We start from the raw sequence: 13,469 nt of genomic DNA, 5'->3' as shown, positions 1-13,469 counted from the left end.
AAAGACATATACTCAAAAGTTGAGAATTAATAAAATTAAGGTTTACTGCATCATCATAGACATTCTTACAGGAAACTGGCTTTTTTCATGATGAGTGTATGGTAAGGAAGAACTCAATGACTACTAATTCACTTTGCTGCCACCACCTCAATTTGTACCAAGGCACAAGGATTTTCACTTACCATTAGCAGTACAAATATTAACACAGTAAAAAGTCAAATAACATGAGATCTTAGAACCTCACAGAAAGGGTCTTGGAGACCCCCAGATTTCTGCAGGACACTGTTTGAGAGCCACTGGCTTAGATAATTCAAGATGTTAAAACAGGAAATATTTTATCACACTTCTTAAAAGGAAATTTGTAGTGAGTAGTTTCATATCTTTCTGCTATTCAAGATGCACAAAGATGCACAGTGAAGACTCATGAACATTCTAGAATAACTAGTTGCAATGAAAAAAAGAAAAAAAGAGGGTTCTGAAATTTTTTACAGCAAAAAATTCAAATATTTTATATATATATGTTAAAAAGCACTTACAATTAGATTATACATATTACATTTATCAATGTCTTACCTTAGCTCTAGAGGAACTGACATTTTCCATATTTTCAATGCTGCAGATACAATTCTGAGAAACTTTCCGGCAAGCCACTCTGATATAGTCCCAGAAGCTACGTGGACTCTCATAACCAAACCAGGTTACTTGACCTTCAGGAGATAAATTGTAATACAAAATAAAAGAAAACTGGAATAGAAAATTAAAAATACAAGAACAATAAAATTCTGAAAAATAAAGAATACTATAGTGTGCTAATGTAAAAGGGATATGGATTTAGGTGTTGAAAATTCTAAAATCTAATCCCATTCTACCTTTAGTTGTGTTACTTTGGAAAACTGACTTAATGAGTCTGGATCACAGTTTTTCTTAACAATAAAATCAAGGCAAATGAAATTAAAAGGAATTAGATGCTAAAAATGTCTTGTAGCTCAATATTTTATTATCTAAGACAGTTTTACAAAATGCACAAAAGACCTTCCTTATGTTTCCCGTATATGAGTTAAACATGAATTTAAACATCTCCAGGTGAATTTTAAACCTTACTTTGAAAAACAGAAAAAATACTGTCAATTCTTTTCTCCCTCTTTATAGGTTATTTCAAAAGGTGAAACAATGTATGCTCTATCCAATAAGCAAATAAAATCAATTAGCATCCCATATTCACTGATAATTCACAATCTTCTACTAAACATAAAGCTCCCCTATGTTACTCATTTGCTCTCATCTAGTCACTAATCCATGACAACTCTAGGTATTTCCCATGCTCATCTCTCAAATTTGGGTAATTATGTATCTACTTATGACCAAATGCTCCACTAGATGTATGTTGTATTAATATTTCTATGTAGGGCTCTGAGTAGTCGGTTCATGAAAGCCATTTTTGTACTTATATTTTTAAGTGGGATATAAGAGACACCTTTCTTCATTTGTCTGCAGTGATAAGTCATCTTACCCAGGGAAGTTGCTTAAATCTTAATATAGAAAGACTTGCTTTTATATTTTAAATATGTGCCTCTTTATTTTGAATTATTTATTCATCTCAAACCTTTCCTTTTCTAGTAATAACTTCTTTCCAGAGACATCAAAAAGTGTTCCTGTCAGCAAGCACCATTTTAGAAGCAATGTCTAAGATGCTATTTGAATGGTTCTCAAGGGCAGCACATCTGAATAACTGGACTGCCTTTAGAAATACTCATCCCTGGTTTTCCTGCAAACTGAATAATCAAAACCATTAGGGGAGGGCCCAGGCATGGGTATTTTTTAAAATGTTTCCCTGGCATTTCTAATGATGTACTGATGGTTAATCAAACAACAGAAATCCAAACAGTCGTGATTCAGCACTCAGGACATCTTAAAAGCCCCTCTCTTCCAGTAAGCTGTGTGAGATCTCTACAGTTAGTCCCACTGGTTGGCACAGCACCCTGTGCTTACTCATTATATTTTTTTTCTTTACTTGATTATCTCACATTAGGTGATAAAATCACTAAGGCAGTGATTGCATCTTATTTTCCTTTCAATCAATTTCCAGCACTTCACACCATGTTCGGCTCACAGTAGGCATTCAATAAATTACTTATTTTTTCAATAAATAAACTGATAAATAAGCACAAAACAAATCATCTTAATCACAATGAGCATAAAACCTTAAAATTTTAAAGTATTTTCACAGTAAGTTTTGGTGAGAATCTGGTTTTGAGTTGTCTGTATATAGATTACAAATATAAAATATTTTAGACAAACATATTTACCTTTGTCTACATATAAATAAAAACACAAAAGCACATGTAAATCTTTATTCAAGTAACTAAATAATTCAGTATCTCTTTAAAAATCATATCTTACTACTACAAATAGATATCTATAAGCATATTTAAATCTCTCTTCTTCCTCTTAATCTCTTTCCATCATTTTCCTTTGGCCACTCTCTTCTCTGAGGTAAAAAAAATTCCTGCTGCTGGATGCGGTGGTACACGCCTGTAATGCTAACAGCTCAGGAGGCTGACACAGGATGATAGCAAGTTCAAAGCCAGCCTCAGCAAAAGCGAGGAACTAAGTAACTCAGTGAGACCCTGTCTCTAATAAAATACAAAAATTGGGCTGGGGATGTGGCTCAGTGGTTAAGTGCCTCTAAGTTCAATCCCTGGTCTTCCCCCCAACCCCCCACGCCAGGCCAAAGAAAAAAAATCCTGGTATAATACTTCCCTATAGTTTGTCTTAGGATGCTTTTCAAGTTACTCACCTGTTAGCCCTCTGAAAGACTGATACAGGGGAGTAAGGATGCCTTGGAGGTTAATAACATGGTTTTTTGAGTCAGGTGGATCTTAACTAGATGGAGTTCTAGCTATGTGATATTGACCAAATAACTTAAATTCATTGTATAAGTCTGAGCCTCTTCTATAAATTGAGAATAATGCTAGCATCTACCCGATATCATTAGGATTAGATGAGACAAAGTAGCATTGAGCCTGGTTAATATCAAATATTAGAAAAGTGTTCATTATTGCTTCTGTTATTACTGTTTAAAAAGTTCCCCTTGCACCACAAACAAGTAGGAATAATATGCAAAGTTAAATTTTTCTCATTACTTGCTGAGAATTTAGACAAAATTTTGAAATTTACTTTCTAATCCAACCTTTCACCATATCAACGCTTCCAAATGTATCTCCTCAAAATGTTTTTAGTCTCAACTAGTCTTCCTTGCCTTCCATTTTCTGGCAACATTCTATAATTTTTTCAATGAGAGGTATAGCTACCAAGAAATGGAATACTACACACTGTCAGAGAAGAAAGAATCATAAGAATTATTCTCTGCTAGAGTTAAATCTCTGTAAAAGGCAATACGGGAGACAAAGTAAGAGAAGCAGGCAAAGAAAAGGCAACACTGTATTAACTAGTGCAACCACCCAGAGAGGTAAGCAAAGAGAAAGGTAAAGCAAAGATTTCCACACCAAGAATTTCCTTTGTAAGGAAATAAATAAGAGCCTAGCCCTTTTGCATAGAGGATGATTTATTTTCCTATAATACAACTTGAAAACTTCTCAAGAGTTCCAAATGTCTGAGGAAAATAATTTGTAAGTTTTAAAGTATAGCTGTCAAAACTCTAAAATATAACAAAGCCTCATTATGGAGGAAAGGAAACAAATCAAGGCATGGGTTGAACAGGAGTGGGCACTCCAAACCCCTATGGGTGCTATGGGTAGGCTACACTGGTGCTATGGGTAGGCTACACTGACTATAAGACTTTGACCCAAAACATAATGGCAAGATTTCCCAGATTACAGTCTGAGAGACTAATTAACAGATGGCATATCATTAGGACTTGCAGGCCTTAAATAAACCAGATTATCTTCACAACACTTTTATCAACTTATCAACTCAACATACAAGATGTAAGGATCTTTCTTCCTGGTCCATGTGCCTGCAACATTTCAAAATGAGAATCTTATTCAAGACACTGAACTTTTCACATTCAGAAGGATGAACTTTAAGAGAAAGTAGATTCCCTTCAAATAACCTCTCATGTAAATTTTCTACATATCCCAGAATTTTATTGAAATCATTCTACATCTACAGGGAGTTAAATTTAATTAAATATAATAGTAGTGCTCAATTCGTTATTTCAGATATTATCATTATTTGAATATCACTTTTGCTTCAACATAGATTTATTACTAGTAAAAGTTCATAACTAATTTTTAACAGGAAGAGTAAAAAACCAAAGCTACAAGATGATCTTGCCTTATTTAAAAATAAAGACTGAAGTAACAAATAACCACTCCTAAGATATTTTCATGTTCTTTAAACATAACCACAAAAGCAAATCAAATAGCAAGAAACTATTTTATGTCTTGGAGAAATTTTATTCTAAAGACGAGATACGCTATTACTAACAATTCTCTTTTTAAAGTTCTAGATGAAGACAGATGTTTAATATACTTTCAGTTATAAGTATTCTTAGAAGTTGTCACTGTTTACCAAAAATTTTGCAAAACTTACCCTCAAACCATCAATCCAATTTCAATTAATTTTAAGCAGAAATATGCGGTGAAAAGTTCGTTGGACTAAAAGACAATCAGTTACTGACAGCTATGGTGTATTTCCCACAAAAATACCTCATTTTCAGTATCAAAAATGATCTGTGGCCAGGCAAGGTGACACACGCTTGTAATCCCAGTGGCTAGGGAGGCTGAGGCAGGAAGATTGTGAATTCAAAGCCAGCCTCAGCAAAAGCAAGGCACTAAGCAACTCACTGAGAACTGTCTCTAAATAAAATAAAAAATAGGGCTGAGGATGTGGCTTAGTGGTGGAGTGCTTCTGAGCTCAATTCCCAGTACCCACCCCCCAATCAAAAAAAAATTGGTCTGTGATCTCTAGGGTCCAATGTTACTCTAAAATTAACTTTTCTATACTCTAAAATGAGACATGTGTTCATATCCTATAAGGTATCTGTGCTTTCCTGTATCTTGTTTTGTGGCCAAAATCAGATCTTCTATGAACAGAAACTAAATTTTTTTAGTTCTCTACTAAACAGTGGCTAACAATGGATCATCTTTTAACAATGTATCAGAAAATATAAATGAATCTGTGAATTGACTTCCTTTCTCCACTTTTATAATGATAAATGAAGCTGGTCTCATAACTTAAGTTCTATATTACCTACCTAACAATAGCAAAGACTATTACCTTTAGAGCTGATGTTTATCTAGACAAGGTATGAAGAACAAGCTAGTCCCACCAAATTTTAACAAATTACTCTGATACTGTAAAATTTTGTAGATACTTAAAGGAAATTGGTTACTTATGGTATTATTTTGACACTGTATTAACATTTAGATATTAAGCTTTTAACTTTTCACTTTAAATTTTTTTATAATTTTTATTTTTGTTTTAATTATACATGACAGTAGAATAAAATTATATACTTCAATATATCATACATAGATGAGATATTATTTTTCTGAGTGTACATGTTGCAGAATTACATTGGTAATATAGTCACATATACACATACAGTAATAATGTCTGTTTCATTTTACTATCTTTCCTATCTACCCATCCCCTCCCTTCCCCTTTCATCACTTCCCTCTACCTAATCTAAGGTAATGCTATTCTTCCTTAGTGCCCCCTGCCTTATTGTGAATTAGCATCCGCATATTAGAGAAACTATTCAGTCTTTGGTTTTGTGGGATTGGCTTATTTTGCTTAGCATGATATTCTCCAACTCCAACCATTTACTGGCAAATTCCATAATTTTACTCTTCTTTAAAGCTGAGTAATATTCCAATTTTTATAGTTGCAATCCTTTTTTACCAACTTAGAAGAGCCAGCTTAACATTCTCCACTATCTTTTTATTACAAAAAGAAAATTTCCACATTTCCAAGAAGTCAGATCCTTTCCTTTAACAGAAGTATTACTAGCATTAGTTGAGGTTTACCTTTAGATAACCCAACTTTGAAGGTTAAATTTTAATTTTCTACCTAAAATCTCATATTAATATTCTAAAAAAGGAACAACATTCAACACTGAAAAATAATTTGTTACACTTTAAACAGAATCTGACTTAATTGTACTTACACTGCTAGCCTGAAGCAAATCATCAAGCCACTATATCATCTAGAAAATAATTAGTATCTTTTGTTACAGATAATTTAATATCTGGAATGAAATATATTATAAACATATAAAACATATAAAGATATCTTAAGTATATGTCTATACCAATAAATGAGTCAATTATTACTTTTTCAAAACAACAACAACAACAAAAAAAAAAACCCAGGATAACCAGGTTCAAGAAAAATGTGAAAACCTAATTGACTCACTAGATTTCTATCCCAGCAATTTTAAACTCTCCCAATTGGAGTACAATGGTGTTTTTCTATTCTTTACACTAACATTAAGCATTAACATAATACCTAAAATGCTGGTGGACTGAATTAGAATACTGAAGGCCGAAGTATACAGAGAGCTATACCTATTTGCATAACCCTGAAGAAATAAAGCGTGACTTGTTTTAGTAATGATTAAGGCTACAGATATAGAACATAAAGCAAAAGTAATTGTTTAAAATGATTACTTGTGGGAATCAGGATTAAGGAAATGAAAAGACATGTGTTTCCTACATTTCATCCTTTATCCTACTATAATCTTAAGAAAATAATGACTATTTCTTTTCTAATTAAAAATATAACAAAAGGCTAGACCAGAAGCAGAAAGGGCCACCAGTGATTTGTATTTAGCAGGAACTCAATAAAAAAAACATTTTGAATAAGCATATAAAGGTATACATTCTACCTGGGAGAAACTTGAAAATAAAATTCTCACTAGTGGTTCAAGAATGACAAAGCAGTTGTTGTTAATAGCTCCCAACTATGTTCTACTAAAAGATGAGAAAATTCACATAACTTCCCTGAGCCCCCAGTTTGCATGTAATTAAATACTATTATACAGCACTTACAAAATTGAGGAAATAAACTTTATGTCATTAAGTTATAATAAAATATAAAGAACACTGATGTGCATAAGTAAAAAAAAAATAATAATGATTAAAACCAGGGAACTTAATAGAAATACACAAGGTCATATGGGAAAGGAATAATAATACATACTTATATTGTGTGGGTTTAGAAAGAGATTTTAATTTAAAAATTAGCATAAGCGTCCTTGTGCTCTCTGAGTTTTAAAAAAACAAAAACTAACTGAAAGCTTTGCAAAACCCATGCAATATACTATAAAAGATCACTTATCTGTTATAGCCCTCCCTGGTAAGTCAATGCCATGCTCCTGTGCAGCTCAGTGGCAGGAGACATCACAGGCATAGAGTACCTTGAAGAGGTATTTGGAGATAAACCAGCCATCTACAACTTTGAGAAATCTCTTTAAAAAAAATGAACAACAACAAAACAGATATTTAAGAAACCTACCATTAAGTTTATAACTCCAAACTGAATAGTCCAAATAAGATGACTATACATAATCTCAAAGCAGCAAACACCACTTTTACCTACCAAATAAAATGAATTAAATTAGGATGAATGTGATCTACGCTTAACAAGTAAATCAAGCTGGTCAGCTGCAACCTGTTCTTTTGGAGAGGCTAGGGTATCTCCTGGTCTTAGCAGTAAGTGAGCAATAACTGTTCCGTGTTGATTTCTACCTCCATCATACTTACCCAAAAGTCACAAGCTGATGATGACAGCAGACCTCAAAATGGGCAGCACCTTGACTGAATTTATTCATTCTATACCTCAGAATTTATAATAAGATTGGTTAGGAAAAATTACTTTTGGACTATTTGGCTCAGAAAGTTTTTAACCTTAAAAATAAATACAAAAAGTTTTTGACATTAACTTCATTATAAGTTATAAACAAATGCGTTTTAAAAGAACAGTTCTATTTTTTTTTTTTTTGCCCACTTAGTGTTAAGGTTTCTGTGTCCTTTTCTTTTTGATATGAGGACAGCACTTTGATATCAAGTAAAATGTTCCTAATTATTAAATATAACCACACTCACCATGTTCCTACCCTATGGAAAATACTTCTTTATTTGCTAATTTCCACTTATTATTTTTAACAACCACCACTATAAATCTTTGCTATGTTATTTGAAAACAGCTAGTATAATTATATGGGAAAAACTCCAAAGACAAATTTCTGGAATCCCATTCCCAACAAATGATGTTTTTTCATCTCATGAGAATACAACATGGTCCCACACCTCTCCAAATACTTAGATACTGCGAAAAGACAAATACAGTAAATAATGAGAATAGAAAAATGAAAGATCTACACAGTCTCCCACATCCATGTCTCTACCATTCACTCTTTATTCTCCTACATCCATTTGTAACATTTTAACAAACACTAAGTTTTGAAACACATATCTAAAAGGATCTATAATTCAGTACCCTAGTTGAAGGCCATATTAGAACATAATGTTCCTGCTACAACTACAAAAAACTAAAGCAAAAATTTCTCAATACGGAAGTACAAATCAAAACAGAATGCTTTTCCTTGCAAATCATACCAGTTCTAATATTTATTAGCTCTACCATGAAACAAGGTTGTTTATTTTGTGATTTATAGATCTAAAAATTAAGCAAAGCAATAACAATTTTCATAAAAATATTAAAGGATTTTACTTCAAAAAGTTTATCAAATAAACTATTACATGACCAGACTTATGCTATAGCTCAATCCCTCATACAAACTGGTAAACAATTACTGAATCTATTATAAAAATCAATTTATAGACTGTGTTTTTAAAAGCTGTTAGTATGCTAGTCTTTGTGACCTAGTTACATGTATTATTTTCATCTTAGCTGTGAAAGACCAAGAATTTTTTTTTACTAATTAAAATATTTCCAGTTATTTGTGGTATATAATTGCTTTGATCCTAATTTAATGCCTCATTCTACAACAATTAAAAGCAATCAGAAGCATTCAGATCAAACAATACACTAAATTCCAAATTATCTGTAGTCAAATTTTATCAACTCTCACATTTTATAGATGGGAAAAGAGAGGCCCAAAGAGACCTGCCAAGATCCAGCACACATCCTTTCCCTTGTACCCTCATGTTGATCTACTCCTTTGGCTATAGGCAGGACCTGACAGAAGGAAGAGAATCAGTCAGCTTGTTTTCCTGGTTGATTCTGAGTTCTCATTGACAGCTCCAGAAATAAGAGGGGGAAATAAGGCAGTGCAACATGTACTGTATCTGGGGTAAATATTTTTAATATAAAATTTTAACCCTTAGAATGGTGGTTGCTTTCTCTACCTCAGATGAGTGACAAAGTTCACATTATTTCAATATGGCCCAAAGCTTGCTTGACTGTACAAAAGGTTCTTATTTGCAATTGAAATAAAACATTTTGCTATAAGTATATATAATGTTATAAGATATGTAATGTTAAAAGTACTTTAACATTAAGTAGTTTAGAAAACCAATTTCAAAAAGTATTTTGTTCAAGAACAAAATTCATTCAAATACACTATTATGATCATAATACAGACAGATATTAGTTTCTGAAGTTTTAGTCAAAAGAAGAATCCACTGAGAGATGAACACACAACAGATTGCTTAATCACACTGAAGATACAGGATTTCCTAATCCAAAAAGTATGTACCTTTCAAAGAAAAGAAAATTAATACAACTTCATAATCTTCTTATTAATGTCAAAATTAGCCCTCATTACAGAAAAGATTACTAAGCAGGCTAAGCAAATGAATTTGCCTTGGTGATAAGGCAAATGTGAGTCTAATTCATGAATATGATTATTCTTCCATATTTTTCATGTTAGCACTATTCTAACTCTAGCTTTCGATTAGTTTCTATTTCTTTGATGATTGACATATCATATTTCATACATTAGATTCAAGTGGGGTTTGATGATTGAACCACATTATGATGATTGATATAATTCAGTAATTGTTAACAATTATGCTGAAGATAAACTTCTTTGTTTCTGCTATATTTATTCTAATTTTCTTTCTTTCTCTCTATGTGTATATATGCATTTTCTAGTAAAGATACAGGTAGGTACCTCTATTCCTAAATGTGCCATCTCTTCTCTATGTGTGTGTGTGTGTGTGTTTGTGTGTGTGTGTGTGTACACACACACAAACACACACACACACATTTTTCTAATGCAGTTGCAGGTAGATGGCTCTAGTTTTAAATGTGCTAATATGGACCACTGAAAAAACTCCTCAGTGAATCTGTAAACTTACTGCCATTTATAAGACAAATAAAAAAAACCTAATTATAAATTAACAAATAGTAATTCAGGCTTCTCATAGGCTTCTCTTTAATTGGCAATATTGAATAGAACATATTTAATCTGTTACTAATAATATTAATTCAAGTTTTTATCCAAAATTTTGAATCTTCAAAGCAGTATTTATATATGAGAAAAATTATTCAGTGAAACAGTATTTTACAATTGTGATATGTACTGTACTTCAGCTAATAATAAAAAAATCTTGTATGTGACCATTTTTCATCCTTAGCAGGTTCTGAAATTAAAATTAAGTATTATATGGAAATTTTCTTAAACTTTTAAAGGTTGCTTTAAAATGCCATTTATAGTTACCTGGTGGATATATTAGCAACAAAGCTATTTGTTCATTAATTTAAGAATTTAAAAAGTATTAAATACCTAAATGACACAAATATTTTTAAAAGTCATAATAATGTTAAAAAGGAAATACAAAAACTTTCAATAAAATAGTATTAAATCACATGAAAAATAGCACTAATTTATATAGTGGCAGCTATTAATGGGCAGAAATTAAATTAATCTTTCCATAAAATTAAAATATTTTAATCTATGGAAATGAGAGTAATAAAAGAACAATTCTATATTATAACAAAGTATTTGAACAAGGCTCATTAAGAAACTATTAAGAGATATGTAAAAATTTAGAGTAAAAATACAGTGTATAAAAAAATAACAGGCATTCAAAATTTTAAACTGCAATCAATTCTTAAACATGGCATGTATTACAAAAAACAAATCATATATTAGAATGAGAACTTAGCATGAGAGCTTTGGTAAAGCAACTTGCAGTGATTTTGTTGTCCTTCAAGAAAAATACATAACAAGACACAAATTTATAAATGATTTTGAAGGGAGCAACTTGAAATTGAAATTAGAAAATCAGAAAAATGAAGAAACTGATATTATAGCCTACAAAAATGAACATAGTTTCATAAATTGTGCAATCTATTCCTTGTTCTATAAAATGAGAAACATCTATTCCTTTAAATGAGCAATATTAGAGCATTAAAGTAACCCAAGCTATTACTGGATTTATGTAACTGAATTTACGAGAGAGAACTTTACATGACTGATAAACTGTGACTTGATAATTATAAGCACTGTAAAATGCTCTGTGCTTATTTAAACACACACACACACACACACACACACACACACGGTAAAATAGAAATGTCCCATTATTTTTCTGGTGAACACTCAAAGAGCTACAAAACAGATAAACATTAATATGGAATACTACTAGGGAACATTAGCTCATGTTAAATCCAAGAAACTAGATTATCTGGTAGAATCCACAATTTGTTTAACTCTCTGTCAGACATTTTAAAAAGACATTTTAAAAAAACTTAGATAATTTTATCAATAGAATTTGTGTCTTTCCAATAATATTTTCTTCTATGTGGTACTCTCCTTTAGTTTCTTCTATGTGGTACTCTACCTCAGAGGCCAAATCTAAATTTTCAATCATTTGATTTGAAAGGGTTTTGAAAGTTAAGTTCCTATAACTTAAACCTGAAAATTTCCCCAGAGTAATTAACTTAAAAACTATTAAAAAATAAATCTCTTTTGTAAATAAGTAAATATATAAATTGGGAGATTAAAATGACTTGAAATTTCTGGTCTGATTTTAAATATAAAGGCCATTTTGTCTATATCTTCTAATAAACACAAACACCTGAGATACTGTCCCTACTTTTCACCTAGAAATACCCAGAGCAAGCATAGTAACTGGGAGTGCTATGACAATCACATATCTCAAACAGAGGCAGGTGCCCATGTACATGGGGGTGTTGTTTTAGAATTTTTGATATTCACCATTATGTAAAACAGTGTAACAGTATGAAAAATATTTCAAATGTTTTAAAACAAATCATAAACTAGTGAAAAATAAGCATAAATTAAACTAATAAACTACCAACAGTAATTATGTAAAGAAACTAACAATAAAGTATGAAAAAAGTCATTATTGATAAAAACAGGATATATATATAAACTAGCTCTGTGTGATATAAATAGTTAATTTTCTTTTATCCCAGAGTAATTAAAAAGACTCACTCCACAAAACAAGCAGACAAAGGTGATAAATAGGAATTTAAAAAACAGAATAAACATGAAACTATTTTCAAATTCATTTGCAAATAAATACAAATCAAAATAACAATATATACATGTATATGAACATATATATGACATGTACATATATATTAACATATAAGTGGAAGGCCAAAAAGATACTTTCCCCTACAAAATTAAAAGTGAAATATGGGGAAAAGAACAATCACATATATTATTGTTGGTACAGCCTTTCTGGTAGACAACTTAGCAATGTACATTAAATTCAAAATGTATATACCTTTTGATTCCAGTAATTATAATTATAATTCATTAGCTATTACTATCATCATTAGGAAATAACTTTTTAAATTATGGTACTCAGTAAAAGTGGCATACAACAGTATGTTTAAGAAAAGGAAAAATTTGGAGTAAATCAATAGGAAATTCATTATGATTCACTCATACAATGAATACCAGGTACCTGTTAAACATCAAACAGAAAAATACTGGTGCATAAATGTTTATAGCAGCATTATTTATAAGAGCAAAATGTAAAATCAATCCAAATGTCCATTGACTGATGAATGGGCACACAAGATGTGTATGTCATACAGTGGAATATCATTCAGTCAGTAAAAGGAGTGAAATAGTGACACATGCAACAACAACAATGAACCTTGAAAACAATACACTAAATGAAAGAAGGCAAACACAAAAAATCATTTATTTTGTGGTTCCATGTGTATGAAATGTCCAGAATAAATCAGGGGATGGGTAAGGGTGAAGAAAGAGAAATGACAACTTTATTGATAAGAGTTTCTTTTAGTGCTGATAAAAATGTTCTGGAATTAGATATCAGTGATAGTTGTATGACTCTATAATTACACAAAAAACTGATCTGTGTATTTTTAAATGTTTAAAATAGTGAATTTTCTATTTAAACTCAAATTTTAAAATAATAAAAACAAAATGAAATGATTATGTAAGTAGTACCGTTAAAATGTATCTATAATACACTAGGGTTAAAATATAAATCATAACAAAGAAAAAATATAAAACATACACAAGTTGC

General features: G+C 31.2%; 1 protein-coding gene across 7 annotated transcripts in view; it reads right to left on the bottom strand.

Annotated features, from left to right (window-relative positions):
* The window catches only part of Rundc3b (RUN domain containing 3B), a 143,242-nt gene that overhangs the window by 91,429 nt on the left and 38,344 nt on the right, over positions 1 to 13,469 (bottom strand). For 4 of the 7 annotated variants that reach the window (XM_026399371.2, XM_077796694.1, XM_026399373.2 and 1 more), the window contains exon 3: positions 574 to 707. In XM_026399371.2, the coding sequence (XP_026255156.1) occupies positions 574 to 707 (134 nt within the window). Of the gene's footprint in view, positions 1 to 573; positions 708 to 7,384; positions 7,436 to 13,469 lie in introns of all 7 variants that reach the window. The other 3 variants (XM_026399369.2, XM_077796692.1, XM_026399372.1) reach the window with 1 other exon arrangement.

The sequence above is a fragment of the Urocitellus parryii genome, chromosome 3, assembly GCF_045843805.1.
Source record: "Urocitellus parryii isolate mUroPar1 chromosome 3, mUroPar1.hap1, whole genome shotgun sequence".
NCBI classification, from domain to species: domain Eukaryota; kingdom Metazoa; phylum Chordata; class Mammalia; order Rodentia; family Sciuridae; genus Urocitellus; species Urocitellus parryii.
Note: the sequence above shows the minus strand (reverse complement) of the source record. Positions and strands in the feature narration are given on the sequence as shown.